Below are 18,163 nucleotides of genomic sequence, written 5' to 3' on the forward strand. Positions count from 1 at the left end.
TCGCTCGTAAATGCGTGGCGAAAAGTGTGCAACATTATAAAATCATTACTCGGGCTGGTATGTGTGAAAGAGAAAAATTGGATACAAAAATAACAATAAAATAAAAATTATCGACCGATCTATTCGTAGACAAAGCGATGAAAGGATAAAAGTGACGAAAGAATCTCCGGCTGAAATCCATATCGTGAGATATCAGCGGCGACCCAGTACAAACAATATCGGACAACTAGTGCGTGTTGAACCAGTGACGCCGCAACACAAAGAAATTACGCATATGAACAAGCGCAATAGCGACAGACGCGACAGCATCGAACTGCAGTGCGAGTCAGGATAGTTGCTAGAACTACGCAAGATTCTACAAGCAACGTTGAGGAGGAGACATTTTCATCGCGTTTATAGGCGATAGAATTCGATCACCGAGTAACGGTAATAAAAGCATCCTATCGTTTGACAATAAAAGAAGTGTGTTAGGCGGGGGGTAAAGCGCATCGGCATGAGTGCGTGTTTACGTTCGGTACCAAAACACCAATGACCTTGAAACTCGTGATTATTCGGGGGTCACGTGACGCACGGGACGGCCAGGGATTGGCGGACCGCGACGCGTACCCTGCGCCCCTGGGATGCTCGATAGATCGTTTCGCAAGATGAAGTCCGAATCAAAACCTTTGTTGACAGCTCAAACAGAAAAGGCGAATCATTACACGTAAGTAGTGCCTGGCGGGGCCCCCGAGTGTGACGACAGACAGTGGTGCAGTGCTCACGGTCCAGTGTACAACGAATAATGTGTAGTTCTGTGGATTCGCATTCCAGATATTTGAAGGAATTCCGCGTGGAACAATGCCCCCTCTTTATACAACGCAAATGCACCCAGCACAGGCCCTTCACCTGCTTCAACTGGCACTTTATGAACCAGCGGCGACGAAGGCCCGTAAAAAAACGTGATCGGACCTTCAATTACAGCGCCGACAATTACTGCACCAAGTACGATGAGACAACCGGCCTTTGTCCCGACGGAGACGAGTGAGTACTTCCTTATCTCCCCTCCCCATCCCCATCCCCCTTTACCCTCCGTCCAACACCCACCCGCTTTTTTTTCTTATCGTCGCCCATATTTAACCACCCTCGGAAGCTCGAACATTATTTTCTTACATCATTCGGACCGCGCTACCCGCCAATTTCTCACACCGTCGCGGCTCTCCACACGATTTTCGCATTATTTTCACACACGCCAGGAGCTGATTTTGCACAAAGGAACTCTGTCGGTATTGATTTTCTCCTACTTATCCTAACAACAAAGAACCAACACTGCCTTGTACTCTTTCATATTATTGTCATTTATCCTACACAGTTGTTTGTTCACCAATAATAAATCCATACTGTATACCAGGGATGGCCAACCGATCGATCGATCCTGGCTATCAGGCCAGTCGATCGCGACAAAGCAAAGAAAAATACATAACTGTCAAACAAATATTTCTTGTAATTCTGCGGTAAAGATTTGAGATTGGTAGATCGCACAGAGTCTGGACAGTAAACGATAGATCTCGGGTCCGATCAAGTTGGTTATCCCTGCTGTATACCGACGATCGTTCTACAATTTGACCACTTCACTAGTCATTGTTGTTTACTGGTTCATTTGCAGAACCAAAGTGACCTGCTTACCTGCGTTACCAATTTCATATTATCTCTGTTATGTCCGCGTTACAAATAATGCATTCTAAACTTCTATTTCCTTCAATGATTACACCGTCAGCAAATGAGAGGTGATGACCCAATGGATAAATGGTCAAAAAGCATCAGGTTCATCCTGTACAGAGTTGTTGTCTAGGCTCTAATCATTATTGTGGCTTGCCGATTGCCTCAAGTTTAACAGACTGTCTAAAAACTTGCTTAGATTTCTTGTAGTTGGCCAAACTATAGGTGATATTGGTTAAAAAGAATTTAATCCCCTTAGAATGAATAATATTGAGTGGTTTACATCTCGTACTGTTAAAAAATAGATCAGTTATTTTTAGCGAATATGAAGGATTATCAAAACGTTCTGTAAAATATACACAGCATTCCTTTAATCGTATTTAAGGATGCAGGTTCTACGTCATCGTCAATGTCACAAATTATCCAGAATATGGCATCATAGAATTTTGACTCGGGACTATGTAATTTCACAAAACTATATTTTAGTTCGAATCGTCATTCGGGGGATAAATTTTAAATTTGATACGTTCATTGGTTCTTAATTTCTGTTAATTAGAATCAGCCAATCGATACCTTTTTCAATAGTAGGGAACGCAAAGGCAAAGTAGAATGATTGGGTTTTAAATTTCTGCCTGGTCCAGATGTCCGTTCCTGCACCGTACTGCGGGGGATACGGAGAGACGGTATCACCTCCGCTACTACAAAACCTGCATGTGCGTTCACGACACCGATTCAAGGGGTTTCTGCGTAAAAAATGGTCCACACTGCGCGTTTGCACATGGAAATCATGATCTGCGACCGCCGGTATATGACATCAAGGAGATTCAGGCCCTTGAGAACCCAGATTCAGATCCAAACTCGTCGACGAATGGGCCAAACATACTGGATAAAGAAAGGAATCTCATGAACGAAGACCCCAAATGGCAGGACACCAATTATGTACTAGGAAATTACAAGACTGAGCCGTGCAAACGACCGCCTCGGCTCTGCAGGCAAGGCTATGCCTGCCCGCAGTATCATAACAGCAAAGACAAAAGGCGCAGCCCTAGGAAGTACAAGTACAGGTGAATTTTTATAATTATTCTGTGCATTCATATACGATTAGGTATCACCCTTGGTATCAAAATGATGTTTTTCAATATCAAATTCCTTCAAAGATCCACACCGTGTCCAAATGTTAAACATGGGGAAGAATGGGGTGAGCCTGGTAACTGCGAGCAAGGCGATGCCTGCACTTATTGCCACACGCGAACAGAGCAGCAGTTTCATCCGGAAATATACAAGTCTACAAAGTGCAACGACGTGCAGCAGGCTGGTTATTGTCCTCGCGGCGTATTTTGCGCCTTCGCACACGTTGACCGTGAGTGTAACCTCATCAATCGTACGTAACAATGTCTTTTCATAAAGATTGTAAGCTTAGGATGTGTGATAAATGTACTTTACTAGCTTGACGTGACACATTATTTTATTTGTGTAAATTTTTATTCTTGACTGTTCTCTCGCAAAACACAATTTCCTTCCTTCAAAGCATGCATTTAAACAAATTAATTTCCAGTCCAGCTGTGGAAGATCATGCTAATAAATGTGTTTATCGTAATTCAATTTTGATTATATTTTTTTTTTTAATTTATTCATTTGAATTTTGGCCATTTCTCGGGTTTACAATTTCACAAATTTTATAGTATTTTCGTAAAACAGTAAACAATCGAGTTTCAGATTTGGAATGAATAATGGTAATAATTGAATTTGGGCTGCATGAATATTGACTTGCGTGATTTGGGGAAACTGGTCAAGTTGCGATCGTAAATCATGTTAGTTCTTTCTTTTGTAAAGACTTCTCCACTATGAAATCTAGTCAATAGTTTGTCAGTAAATTGTAAATTGCCATTATATTCTATGCTTGAGTCGTTTGGGTTTCATCTTGTGTTAAACCATAAACTTAACTGTGAGAATCGCTCAAGATTGATATATTGAAAAATTGGTACGGTATGCTGATGGAGCAGTCTTGCCAACAGAAGAAATGAGCCTCGCGAGGGATATGGCCGTGCCTCTTGACGGCACCAACATCGCCGACCTAATAAGCAGCGTTCTGACACCCGACAAAAAGCTTCACGACAAGGATAAACCACCGAGCGATAGCAGTGTAAGTCTATATGTTCCTATTCTTCATTAATTTCATACTCATTGTCTGAGCTAAACGAGACCGAAGGCAACCTCGGATACATTGAAAAAACTCTTGACAATGGCACGGATGCGGTAGTTCTTTTGTTTTTATCCCAATTTTATGGATTCATAATTTTATTGCATCATTGTCAATGGTAGACAACTGACAATCACAGATTCGTTTAGTTTACCGGGTTTCAGAATGGCAGTGGGGGAGATGTCTCGGAATCTGCTAGCACGACCAGCAGCATCGGGAGCAATAGTTCTCACAGCAAGGCGCCGGGTGCTCAACTTCACAATTCATCTTCCGCTGCTTCAGCAGCCGCTCATCAAAAACTCACAAGCATACTTTACAACTCCTCGTCAATTCTACAAGCTGTAAATATGAAATACCATTAATTTATCTTTGAAGATGGCTCGATAAATATTCTGTTTATCTCTATACTCTATCCGTTACCATTTTTTCAGAGTGAAATAAGGAAGCAAATGATGGCAATAGAGAGCGATCCTCTTTTGAACAAAGCTGAAAAAGCTCAGCGCAAACAAAGTCTCTACATAGCTTTCAATCTCAATGGCACACTTGGTAGTCACTCTTTGGGCTCAACTGTATCTCCTCGCTCAACGTCTTTCTACCCTAGCGATACAGTTGAATCTGTTATCGGTATGTTGAACAAATAAGATGAATTACCTAAACTCAGTTGACGAGAAATAGAATACTATTCATTTAAGAATATCAGAAAAACGACTGTGTTCATTTCTAATCGTGTGTACAAATGTTTATCCATATTTTTAGGCAATGCACTGGATGACATACATTTGGATGACCCGTTGAGCTTAGTAGACTCTATTCATAGAGATAGTAATTCGCCAATGAGCAATTCTATATCGGCTGGTTTGGCTAGCTCTGGTTTATTAGGAAGTTCAGCTCCGGTGAATATACCTGGAATGACGGAAAGATCTGTACTCAGTAATTTTTCACCATCCACTTCAAGTCCTCTACAACAATTACAGTCTGCTGGTTTTCTTACCGGGTCAAGATTTTCTCATCAAGATTCAATGGAATCGGTAAATAGAGAGACATTGATTAAATATACTGAATTTCCTTAATTTAATTTATTTGCTAAATGAAAAGTACTCTTGCTTATTTTCCCCTTCTACGTTACGTCTTATCTTTCTCCATAGACCATGCCTTTCATGAGCCAAGCTTCGGATCCGTTCAGCAATCACATCTCTCAACTCAGTAGCTCTGCCTCAAAACTCAGCGGATTTAACAGCAGTTTATTCGACTTTGCGAATCAGGGCATGTCTCCGTCTCGTGCTCAGCCACTCCCAGCTTCACCCTTAGTCAACGCATTCTCCATTAGTCCCAGCAATACAGGCACATTATCAGAGGTGAGTAAGCGACCGGCCAATCTTTTTTTTTTTCCCCTTTACAATGAACCGAAAATAATACAATAGATAGCAAAAACGGGCAAATATGTAGAAGAAATTAGCCGAATCAAATTATTTCATTCTGAACGATGACGAGGATTTTTATTCAAGCCTCCGTTCGTTGAATTCGATCAGGTTCAAAGGCTCCGGGAAGAACTGACTTCGAGTCGTGCACAACTCGCGACGTGGGACGAGCGCATAAACCAGGCAAGAGCTGCTTGTACAGCCTGGCAGTTGGAAAGCGAAGAAGCTAAGCGTAAAGCGTCTATTGCCGAACAACAGAGGGATGAGGTGATTGTTTATCCTCCATTTTATCGGGGAGTTTTCCACTCAAGTTCAGACGTGCTTATACTATTAATTGTCACGTTCATGATGTAAGCAATTGCAGTATAAGTCGTATTAATTACTCCTGGTGAAAATAATGATACATTCCATTAGCACCCTCAAATAGTCATACAAATATAGATTTGCTTTGTGATAGACAAAGCTGTTTTCTTTTTTTTTTTATTTTCCCCTTTTCCAGCCCGCAGACTAAGTTGAGGTTCATGGAATGTTGCAAAAAAACTTATTACTTTGTCAGTTTAGATAGCAGATAACAGTCTAGGTTTGAATTTTTATGGACATTGCGTTATTTCGTCGATAAATCAACAGTGGAAAATAATTTTTTGGTTAATATTAACAAATTTTCCAGATGATTGAGTAAACTTCTCTTAGTTTTTAAGAATCTTGGTAGAAAGCTCCCCGTTGTAAAAAATCATTGTTCAATCACAAGAGAGATGCATTGTACTTTAGAGCATGGATTGCTTGCAGGCCTTGTTGCAGGTAAAAGCATTGAGAGTTGAAAACGAAGCGACCGTGGGTGGACCTTATCTTCATGCCCTAAGAAGGACTAGCGAGCTCAGATCACTGTCCATAGCGACGCTCAAATCTCTGCAATCTCAACTACGATCTGACCTTGAGGAAGTAGAAAAGGTAAACCATTCAAACCTGTTTAATAAAAAATTGTTGGTTGTCAGTTTCTATGCGAGCAGAAGCGCGAATAGAATTTTACATTGACAACTCTTTATCTTTCGCCATTCGGCAATGCATAAAGATTTTTTCGTCATACAATCACCAGTCCATCTCCGAATAGGAGTCGCTTCTGCGTCGGTTAATGAAATTGCTCTTTGTTGAGGCTTAGATTATGTTTTCAGGTACTCTATCTCGAAACTGCAACAAAATGCATGGTCTGCGAGGAACAGAACCGAACAGTTACTTTGTCACCATGCAACCACTACGTTGTGTGTTCGGGTTGTGCACCAAATCAGCGTGAATGTCCTTACTGCCAGACACCGGTCGTCTCCACCAGTCAAGCCTGAGCTACAATTCATTGAAATTTTACTAATGCATTTATTATCTTAAAACGGTGAAGGATCTTACTTGTCTTTTACTAAAGAGAGAAAAAAAAAAGCAGCAGTAATTGGGTAATTATTATACCACGTTATACCACTCGCAGTTTCGAACCGAAACAAAAACTGAAATAGGGTTGAAATAGGATAGTCGTTGAAAATGGTAATATATCGAGGGACGCAAGTATACGGCAAACACGCCTTAATAATTGAAAATCTGAGTTTCTTATACTTCTCATTGATTTTTTAAATATCTTTTTTCTTATATTATTATTATTATTATTATTATTATTTTCGTACAACCCGATTACCTTACCGATTGATTAATTTTGCATTCCGATAATCGCTTCTTTTTTTTTTTCCTTATATATATATCATGCTTTTATATCTAACTTGTTCCTTGCAGTTGATGAATGAATATTACCTCGACATGTATATGCGTGTGTGTGTTATTTCATTGAACTAAGTTTTCCGCCACATTCAAATGTACTAAAAAAAAAAGAAAGGTTAGCTAACACCGAGAGTTACTGATAATGTATATTATTTTCTGATTTCATATGTTCAAAACCACAGCTAAAAATATAAAAATTGCAGTATTCAGTTTCTCATTCACATGTAACTTTTACTTTTGTACACAGTGTACTCGTGTAATCGCAATAATAGGTATATTTGTTTGATGAAACAGTGTTAAGAAAGAGAAAAAACAGGCTACTGATACTGGATGAATAAGTTTATAGTGACTGTCAATGAGATTTTTTATTTTTTCATGACACAAACTTGACAATTTCGATTTACCGATTTTGCATAGAAGGTCAAATCCAAATAAAATAATTTCACATTTTTTTCTCTATCTAATCTCGATAATTGTAACATTTGCAAAAATTTAAGAAATAAATTCGTAATTGCGAGTATAATACTATGAACAAACGGAGAAAAAAAATATATATATATATATAAACTGATACCGTTGAAAGAAAAGTGCAGATATACAATCTACCTATGAATGTTTAAGACATTTAATTCAAGCAAGTAATAACACTAACCTACTGTTATTTTATCGCCGCGTTTACATTTTCATATTACGAAAAAGCTTCTATACGTACATATTATATAAATATATACATAAATGAAAAGAAAAATAATAGTACGGATGCTTTGAGTAGAACAACGGCGTTGAAATGTTAAATGTGTACTAATTATGGAACTAAAAATTCAATTTTAATATTGTATAGACGTAAAGTCGAAAGGGTTAAGCAGCTGTCAAAGACGTTACTTACTTTTGACGATTAGTGTATAAAATATCTAAATCCCGGCGAAATTATGTGGCGTAAATTTGGACTTTTGTAGAAATTAAGGGAACGCGTATTAGAGTGCTTTAAAATTTTTCTACAGTGTTTTGAGTTATGTACAGGTTACATACCTGTATGCTGCAATGAATACGTAACTAAAGCACGTGTACGATTTAATAATTTACTCTATAAATTTTGCTCATACTGATAAAAGGGTATATACATACATACGTAGATACATACGCGCATACACTACTATGTATACGTATGCATGTACAGTTTGTATATCGATTTGTTTCACTTTTTTCCCCGGAACATCCGGTATGTCAGCCGTTTCATATGATATGTTAACTAAAATATTGTATTTACTATGAAATAAATATGTATCGTGTTAAGCGAGTAGTTGAGGGAGGCATACAAGGAGAATTAGAAAGACGACGAGCAGGACTAGTTTAGGTGGCTAGGATAGATAGGCGGTTATCAAATTTTTTCTTCATAGACAAAAAGTATCAAAATAAAATCAACCTTAAAGACTATTATTATTAATAATATTATTATTATTATCATTATTATTACTACAACTGTTATTATCGTCATCAATATTAATTTTTATTTAATATTATACTTTTATAACCGTCGTTGTAATACCCGCACCGCACAATAAGCTTACATGTATTCATTCACAATTTATAATTAAAGCAAAGGTTTGATTATCACATAAGCTCACGAAGGTATCTAATCATACATACATGTGTGCACATATGCACGTACATATAATATGTATATTTTTCGATGCTGAAATGTGCGAGAGAAGGGTATTAAACGAGAATAAATCTTACTTAATTATCTCAATATCTAACATTATAGAATCACGAAAAGTTCGCGATCAAGTTTTCAATTACGTCTTGTTTTTTCTACACTATTAGATAAAAAAGAGCAAAAAAAAAAAAAATATTCACTTACCTATCGCTTAAAGTTAGTAATAACATCATAGAAAACAATATAAAATGAAACAAGCAAAGAAAATATGTTGAGGCCAAAAATGAAATATTCTCCTTTTGTTAGTTCAATTCTCAAAGATTACAAGTGAAGAAACAAATATAATGTATACATAAAATATACGATTACTCTTCTATGGTATGGATGGGCTCGTATCGTCTATACTCTATAGCATTATATTTTTCGTTACATTTATATACGCATAATGAAGAGAAAAAAAAGGAAGAAAAAATATGCTATTCATCAGATTTTGTAGCTTTCAATAATATTGCGCATCTCTTATCAAACAAATGACCGAAATTCATACATAAACATTTACTACTAATAATAATAGTGAAATGCGTTCTAATAAGATTTTTCTAGAACAAAAGAAAAATGCAAAAAAAAATCAAAATTTTTTGTTATATTTAATGTAAAACTTAGAAGCTCAGTCGAATGGCAATGAAATTGAGCAAATTTCCTTGTTAATCGATAGCCGTACATGCCATAGCTTTTTTTCAATTACATACTCCATAAGATTAATCAATTTAGACCTAGGGTAATATATTTTTCAATTGTGTTTGTGCAGTAGTGTTCTTAAGCCAATGACTTGAAATGAAAAACTATACAAAATATATAAAGAAATATATGAAAAACTCTGCTGTTTTTCAAATAATGCAGCGTTTATTACGATTTTACGAAACAGGTATGTGTTTACCTTACAAAAAACAGTTCAATGTGGGTGGGTGTGTTACAATGTATCGAGGATCGATTGAATATTTAGAGATTTTTCCAAAAAATTGAATAGGCGTGCGTGTGGCTCAGGAACACTATTTCTCTTAGATTATTGTGATCATAAATTAGACGAGAAAAATTGAATATTTAAGTTTAATCTAGAATCTAACGTTTTACAAATCGCTGTCTCATATAAAATCGTCTTACATTAATCACTGAAGTGATATTTAAAAAATGTGCTGTCTAACTCCGCCCAAACTTATTACAATTCTCTGATATTTACGCGAATAGCATTTAAGTACGAGACGAAGCAGTAATCCAAAATTGAACCCCTTATTCAACCAAGTTTCGAGTTTGCTTTCGAGTAATTGTTTTATGTTTGGGCTGATTTTATGGCTTATTTGATGTATAGATTTAGAATATAAAAAGCATTAATATGAATGGAACTATTTGATTCGAGATTCAAAAAGCAAACAAGCAAGCAGTACAAGAAAAGTTATTAGGATCACATTAAACTGAATAGAGTGTAGGGTAGGTATTCCTGATAATATAATTACGAATCTTACAAAATAATAAATACAATATATTATTATTATTATGCTATTTTACCTATGATAATAATAATATTACAATTATAAAATTAAATTATTGTAAAAGTAACAAATTTAGCTACGAATAGGGTAATAGGAGAGTAACAAAATAAATGGTTAGCTTATATTATGTATGAAAAAAATTGAATAATGCAAAACAGTTGAATATTTATACGCTACTTACTGCCCGTGTTGTTGGTTTCGTTGTCAACAAAGCTTTCCATTATTTTCTTATGAAAAAAACTTGAAAGTCAAAAAGGAGAAAAAGAGAACGGAAGGAAGAAAGAAAACTAAAAAGCTTGACTCAATTTTAGCTTCAAAATATTTTTATTTCTTGCAGAAAATCTATATTCCTGGTACATTCAAGTAAACAGAAGATTACAAAACGCTTGCAATTATTATCGCGATTACAGGTGTTATTGCAATAAATGAAACAACGTCTAAAAGGATAAAAGAATGCGAAAATAAAATTTTTAAAATGGTTCAACAACGCACTGATAGAGAAATTCTTTTCAATACATACTATCGTCGCTCCAGCGCGAAGAAAACCAACAATAGGGTAGACTAAATTGAACAATATATTTTTGACAAATTACAATAACGCAGATATAAATGTCAAAGCAACAGCCATATGGACGATTATTCATATAGGTATACCTTACTCATGGCTTGATTATGGCTGTCTGTATCACATTCATGGCACATTTTGGGAGACAATATTGTAAGCATTTTACACGTGAAACTATATTCTAGTGTCATTATTGTCATCGTTACTGTTATTATTGCTGGTATTACTTCGCTGTCTTTTATATCATTATCGACATTCTCGTGTATATCATTGCACTCGCTAAGAATATCGTAATTATTTAGTATCATCAGATCTCGGAAGAAAAATTAATTTTACGCGACGACTATGTTTTTTTTTTTTAATTTCTTTAACGAATCTTTAATCAATAATTGTCCGTATGGTTATTGTCTAAGATCTACACATAATCACTAGGCTACTACTGTACAATAATAAATTTTAAATTACCTAATATAGTAATAAACATGGAAAAAAGTTGCTGATCATTTATATATTAAAATTTATAATGTATGCAATGTGAGGACCTTTAGCAGTTGCCTTCGATCACTCACACGTCTTGTTACTGATATTCTTTGTTATTTTCCACAGAGACCGCGCCTTAGCATTCTATTCTCAGAAAAAATCAATTGAAAACGCCAAGTTGTTTTACCGCTCTGGGATTTTTAACGAAGGAATTAGCGGTTTTGCCTTTCTAGAAGTAAGCCAAATAGAAGTTCTTGGGTAACAGTCGGATGTCGTAAGATCTTTGCAAAATATAGTCATCGACGTAAAACGATTAGCAAGGTTACACGATGCTCAACAAATTTTGAAACAAGACTGTACGTTTCAAGTTTCCTTTAACTTCTTCCGGCTTTACTTGAACCCGATGATCCGGCGTTGGATTCGGCAAAGCAGATTCAGGGCAGGGGAACGGCCGCGAATGAAAATATAAATGTTTTAGTGCCTGAAACAAGAAGTCGTTGAAGAAAATTAAGTCTGTCTGATTACACTGCCTAAAAATCTAACATACCGATGAGGCAGTTAAGCGTTTCGATGAGTTGTAGACTAGAAGCTGTTTGATCAGATCTATAGCATCCGGTGTCGCATCTGGTACAATCAAATCCCAGGGCAAACCTTTGTGGCACGGGAATGTGATTTTGTTGTAATCTGGCAGAGTAGTCAAATCGGGCCAAGATTCCGTCGTCGGCGAGCCAAGCAGTCGCAAAACGATAGCCAGCTGCTCGATGTCAGTTTCTCCCTAAAACAGACCGAAGGACAGGTGCGCAATTGCATGTACAAGGACGATGCAACTGATCATCATATTGAAGTTGGTAACGTTATTGTAACGATTGATGCCGTGGAAAAACCGTCATTCCGCCATTTTGAAATTGCCTAAAATTCAGTAGACCGTAATAAAACAAAACACACTCGTATTTTGAAATCTTAGTCCCTTAAAAATCATTGTAAAATTCAGGAAATAGTGATTCTTTCCCCGATTTTTCGTGGCGATAATATTACCAACTTCAACCTCGTAACTTTTGTATCCACGCTTACGGCGAATAAAGGCGCGCTGTTAAGTATTTCTCCGAAAATGCATCCCACCGCCCATATGTCTACCGCTGTAGTATAATAACGTGCACCGTACAACAATTCCGGTGCTCGATACCATCGTGTTGCAACTCGGTGCGAATAGGAATGACTGTTGTCGTCCCAGACCAATCGGCCAAGACCAAAATCGGCTATTTTCAACACGCCCTCTCGGTTCACAAGCAAGTTGGCAGGTTTCAAATCCTAGGAAACCAGAGTTTTATGAGTTTAAACTCTTTATCCAATTAAACTGATCAGCCTAACTTGATAAATAGTTGTTTAAATTCATTTAGACGGTTAACTATTGTGTAATTCAATGTCAGAGCTTCTGTCTGTCATCTTTTAGGGTATTGAAGTTTGGTGCGTGTGCATAAAATGTTGAAACAGTGTTCAAACCAGTGTAAGTTATTCATGGGTGTAGGTTTGAAGACGCTGTTTAAACCCTCTAAACTCACCCTGTGCATGACATTATTTGCATGCATGTACGATACACCCTCGAACAACATCTTAACGTAAGTTTTCTTTTGAGAATCGTTTAGCGGCCTCTCCGAGTCTCTAATTATCTCCCACACGCCGGATGGCATGTACTCGAATACCATGACAAAATCCAAACCCACTGGGAAAACGTCGATTAACTCGACTACCTGTGGGTATCGATCATAAAGATGGTTAAAAATTATGAAATTGACCCGCAGTTGTGCTGCTATTCCTTACGTTGCGGTGTCTCAGCTCTTGCAGAGTCTTGACTTCTCGTAATACGGAGGTCGGAATACCCTCGTCGATCTTTTTGAGCAATACTTTTTTCAACGCCACCTCATTGCCCTGCTCGACGTGATAAGCTTTCAATACCAGCCCATGCGCGCCTTCGCCAATCCTTCCGACCACAACGTATTTCTCCATCCCGGAAACTAGTATCCGATTCTTCGATTTCAAATCTTTGCCGTTTCAATTCTCAAAGCGTCATTTCAAGCGTCAGATTCTTAATTTTTGAATTGCTTTCCAAGCAATATATTTCGAACTTCCGACCGTGGCTCTGTCTTGTCAACCACTCGAAACCTGCACATAGACTATACAGACACACTGCCTCTCATAGTTCAAAACAAAACACCATGACAATGGTAGTTTTATTTTATCACATCCAAGCCCATTAGAGGTGGTTCCTGGTGCTGTACGACCGCTTCGGATAAAATTCAAGTACCGTTTCAACGACAGAAATGGAGCCTTCGTGATACCCTTACCTGTCGACGGTCTCAATACCACCATTTTGACAATCGCGTGCATCGATTTCATGGCTTACGTATGAGTTTAATATATGCATACACACCCACATCACGGTTAGGTTAGGAGGGTGTCGTACGATTAAGTGGCGAACGGTAATAACCAAGAGGCGACTATGTTATTGACAAAGTAGCGCTTTATTAAAATGTTATATGACAAATTTCACCCCCATCATTCTCAAAGTTTACCAACGTCTGTTTACAAATGTGCTCGCAGAATTATTATGGTCTGATTTCATAAACGTTTTTTAGGGTACGAATAATTGAGTCTGTAGAAAAGTACGGTATTAATTATGAATAACAAAGGAAAAATACTTTATGAAAACTAGAGCAATTGACTCAATCAAGATATGCAAATTATAACTTACCCAGATTCGGTAACTTATTGCAATCTGGGTGTAATAAGCATTTGAATTAGAATTTTTGTCATCTGTCTCAACGAGAATACATTTTGGTTAGCCAAGCTTGCCCGGCTAGTTCGCCATAAGCTTTTACTTTAATTCTCTTCACTTTCACTCTTCATTATTATTTATAGGGAATTAGTTTACTCGGCCTCATCGTTCCGACGCCAACTTGCCAGATAAATTTCGGTTTGATTATAACAGAGTTAATCTTTCCATTGTTTCTCCACAAGCATATGCATAATAGCTACGCCCCTAATAGTCAAAGATTAGGAAATATTGAGAAAAGAAAGCAAAGAAAAGAACCAGGAATTTGGAACAACATTGTCAAAATAAGTCAACATAATTACACGTAACTGTTGAATTGAAAATTTTCTTTTTCTCACTTTGTTTATGCAATTGAAAGTGATTATAATATCAACGTCAACTGGAATTTGCTTTCATTTTCAGATGCACTCAACGTTGAAATTTGATAAAAAATAAAAAATCACAGTTTCGTCTTGTATAAAAGCAAACCGTTGTTTTATATTTTATAGTAATTATGTTTTTCATATATGTATAATGTATATATACTAGCTGATGATATCTCTTCATTAACTTGTTTTACTGGCGTTGTTTTCCTTTGCCTCTTCGTTTTTATCTTATACATGAATTGTTCTACGATCATGTATTGTATAAGATAAAAACACACACACACACACATATATATATATATATATATATATATATATATATATATATTTACGTATATTAGATATTATCAAGCTCCCCAAGAACTTGGGAAACACAAAGTGGTTTCCCGTCTATTCGATAATCCGATCAACATTCGTGGCGATCTTACAATAATTGCTAACCAACAGCTATTAGCACTGCAAGATCTAACCACCTTGAATGCGTGATACCAAACTCATATAACATAATCATCCGTAAGATTACTCCTCTACCAGAGTTCACCATCTTTTTCCTTCGCGGGTACTTCGATGACTCGCGGTTTGTCGATTATCCTCGCTGTACGATTACCCTTCTCAACGATCCCGATGATCCATGCTTGGTAACCCTCTTGTTTTTCAATGTCCTTACAATATGCAGCAGCCTAAAAATAAACGCCGAAAAATAAAGCTTGGATACACCTTATTGGAAACAAGCGTACACATAGAAAAAATTTTGATTGTTTAAGAGTTGACGACACCGAGTCAACACATTGTTGACGCAGCTTGGGAATCCTCAAAAATTTATCTTCCTGCTCGTTCTTTAGGACATTTTACCGGTCTAAAATGCCCTACTGTATTCAGCAGGTCCAAGTTTTTTCATTCTTAGGATATTCTTTATTATGGTTATAGCAAACCTGTTCTCGTGGAAGACAGATGAGCAATCCGCCACTGGTCTCTGCGGAGTGGCCTTGAAGCAATTGGAACATGTTACCACATGCTTTAGCAACTGCTGCCATTTTGGCAATAACCGGAAGATTGTGTATAACGAATGAAACTTCATTCTTCTGATGTTTGGCCAGGTTTTGGGCATGACCCAAGAGGCCAAAGCCTGTGACGTCCGTTGCCCCATGTGCATTATATTTATGCATGAGTCGTGCAGCTGTAAGAATCAAATAAACGTTTGAAACCTCTACAAAATGAAAATGAATTTTAATTGAACATGTACAAGGAATTTGTGACGACTACTGCCAGTGAACAAGATCAGAGCGCCATGGAATCCTCAACTGATTATTCTATGCCTGGTAGTGTTGTCAGACCGTGCAGAATTGCAAAATGGTCCAATGTGTATGGCCAGGCAAATAGAAAAGATCTCTAAAAAATTTTCTGGTGTCCTGATGTAACACTAAATGTACCTATTCTGTTTAGCCTAGCCATGCTGTCCATTGCACGCTGATATGCCTTTCTCACATCATCTTCGCTGACTACTAGTTTGATCCTATTCCAACGATCGGGCTGATCTAGCCACTGGTGAGCGTTGACTGCCACCTGGGTTCCGAGTGGCTTTGTTAGCACCAAGACATCCCCAACAACCGCGTTGTCCGGCCTAAACGTTGAAAAGGACACAGAAAAAAAAATTGTTCAAGGTACCTAGAGTCAATCCAAGACTGATGAAACATCATCCAAATAACTTTTCATGATCTAGAAACATTTAAAGTTAATTAGGAAAAGTGATGGGCAGCAGTGCTGGAAAAGCTATTAAACACTTAATTTAAACAACTTGAATTATTTTGCATACACGATGTATTCGTTGGGTTGGCAAACCGTAGAGGCAACACCCCCAATTGTACACCATGGATTAACGACAGTTTGACCACCAGTAACAGTCGTCCCTGCTTCAAGAGCAGAGTCCTTGAAGCCTCTCATTATAAGTGGAACAACAACGTCCCTTTCTTTTTCAGTCATCTTGGTGCTGACCCCCAAAAGCATCAGCATATTGTCGCACTCCGTAACACCCATAGCGTACAAATCACTGATCACATTGGCGCATGCAATTTTGCCTGAGAAAAAAAATAAGATTTCTCTGCTCGTTGATGATATGTAGTCGAAGCAATGAAAAATAAAACTAATATACACACATATTGTAATAACGACGTATGCCTATTTATTTGTTATTTGCAGGACTACGAGAGACGAGTTATAAGAAAAAAACGCAAGAATAATTTCACCTGCTGTACTGAAAAATAACCGGTCATTTTCAACAGTTTTAGAAATCTTACCCATCATGTAAGGATCGTCTACTAAAGGATAAAAAAAGTCCGTTGTCTGTACTAGGCTCAAACCACCATGCCTCAACGGCGTTACGGAGGAATCCATGCCAATGCCTGCAAAAAAATGAATAAAAAGTGAGAAAAGTTATAAGATTCATCATGTAACGTGTTTAGACTGCAAACGAGAATACGAATATTCATGCGTCTTCTTCAGATGCGTGGGAAACAATGGGATCGTGAAAAGATGTTCGGACAACATAATGGCGGCGAACGCATTACGAGAAAAAAAAATAGGCGGGAATTGACAACGTGGCGGACGGACGCCCAGCGCCGGCCGGCCGGCTGGCCGGTCGCCATTTCCACAAATTTTATCCATTGGCGGGGTAAACGTGAATTTTCTGTATATGCGAACGAATAATCATGCAACCGTATAGCGGTTTCAATAATGAAAAAAAATGCTTCGTGGATTAATCCGTGGATACGGTAGTGATCCGAGGTAACAAAGAGTGACCATGCACAATCAGAAGAACGTATAATGATAAGAAATCAACTTACCAATGCGCGGAATAGCCATATGCATAAAATGGGCATGCTCATGATCTTGGACGTTATTATCGTCCGCCTGTAGTCCCTCAAGAAGTTTACCAAGAACCTCTTGAGGGACTTTACACCCTCATCCTTTCAAATCAGCAAAACGTGTCAGGCGGAAAGTACCGTCAAGATCATGTGCGACAGGGTCGAATGGCCTACGCAGCGCCAAGGCGTTAGGATTTCCTCCAAGTTCAAGTTGGGCCACGGACAGTGCGTCCTGAGTAACCGGCGTGCCCTGTAGTTCGGCCATCTTGGTAAACGACAGATTATCACCGAAGAATACAGTGGTTTAAAAGTCGAATATATACACGCTTCGTTGATCCTTGTAAATTTTTCTATAATATTATTATTTTAATGTTATTTTCTCCGAAAACACGAAAAGTTTACCGGCGACACTAATCTCGATCACTAAAGTCTAAAAGAAGCGTGGATCTATTACTCTGAAATAAATTCTCGGTCTAGTATACCGGGCGACACAAACTCCGCAGCAAGACAGCCACTGCTACTTATTTGCCCCCTATCTAACGCGTCGCTCCTGAATACTACGTACTGCCGAACTCCGAGCAAACGAGGAATATAGTTGCACCAGCGTCGACTAGCCGGGATCAACGAATGAAACAAAATGGACACTTGCGGCGCTGCTATGATCGAGAATTACGGGTTGCGCGCAAACCCGACGCGCAGCCCCTTCCAGCAACTGCGTGAATTTCAACGGCGATATCCATTGGCTCTTTTAAACTACGTCCGAGTTCCACCATGACTTCAGGGCCGTAGA

General features: G+C 37.9%; 3 protein-coding genes across 17 annotated transcripts; 1 reads left to right on the plus strand and 2 right to left on the minus strand.

The window, feature by feature from the left end:
* The first annotated feature begins 8 nt into the window (after positions 1–8).
* unk (RING finger protein unk) lies at positions 9–6,778 on the plus strand. Of its 15 annotated transcripts, none has more exons than XM_046626966.2 (12): positions 9–703; positions 790–1,020; positions 2,337–2,759; positions 2,853–3,076; positions 3,699–3,838; positions 4,045–4,236; positions 4,327–4,519; positions 4,652–4,923; positions 5,041–5,250; positions 5,401–5,580; positions 6,082–6,261; positions 6,483–6,778. In XM_046626966.2, the coding sequence occupies exons 1-12, from the start codon at positions 621–623 to the stop codon at positions 6,645–6,647; spliced, it is 2,493 nt and encodes an 830-aa protein (XP_046482922.1). In that variant the 5' UTR covers positions 9–620; the 3' UTR covers positions 6,648–6,778. The 15 variants fall into 15 exon arrangements, with proteins under 15 accessions (XP_046482922.1, XP_046482927.1, XP_046482925.1 ...); XM_046626971.2 differs by having other exon boundaries at positions 6,100–6,261; XM_046626969.2 differs by having other exon boundaries at positions 4,060–4,236.
* A 4,350-nt stretch (positions 6,779–11,128) lies between these two features.
* Positions 11,129–13,757, minus strand: LOC124219440 (cyclin-dependent kinase 20). The gene is made up of 5 exons (XM_046626997.2): positions 13,136–13,757; positions 12,877–13,065; positions 12,389–12,625; positions 11,865–12,092; positions 11,129–11,798 (listed from the first exon to the last, which is right to left on the minus strand). Exons 1-5 carry the CDS (start codon positions 13,319–13,321, stop codon positions 11,640–11,642), a joined length of 999 nt encoding a protein of 332 aa, XP_046482953.1. The 5' UTR covers positions 13,322–13,757; the 3' UTR covers positions 11,129–11,639.
* A 60-nt stretch (positions 13,758–13,817) lies between these two features.
* Sps1 (inactive selenide, water dikinase) lies at positions 13,818–17,681 on the minus strand. Its single transcript, XM_046626995.2, has 6 exons — positions 17,353–17,681; positions 16,807–16,911; positions 16,326–16,587; positions 15,943–16,133; positions 15,445–15,689; positions 13,818–15,192 (listed from the first exon to the last, which is right to left on the minus strand). Exons 1-6 carry the CDS (start codon positions 17,636–17,638, stop codon positions 15,040–15,042), a joined length of 1,242 nt encoding a protein of 413 aa, XP_046482951.1. The 5' UTR covers positions 17,639–17,681; the 3' UTR covers positions 13,818–15,039.
* Positions 17,682–18,163: the final 482 nt, after the last annotated feature.

This window comes from Neodiprion pinetum, chromosome 5 (assembly GCF_021155775.2).
Source record: "Neodiprion pinetum isolate iyNeoPine1 chromosome 5, iyNeoPine1.2, whole genome shotgun sequence".
Lineage (NCBI taxonomy): Eukaryota > Metazoa > Arthropoda > Insecta > Hymenoptera > Diprionidae > Neodiprion > Neodiprion pinetum.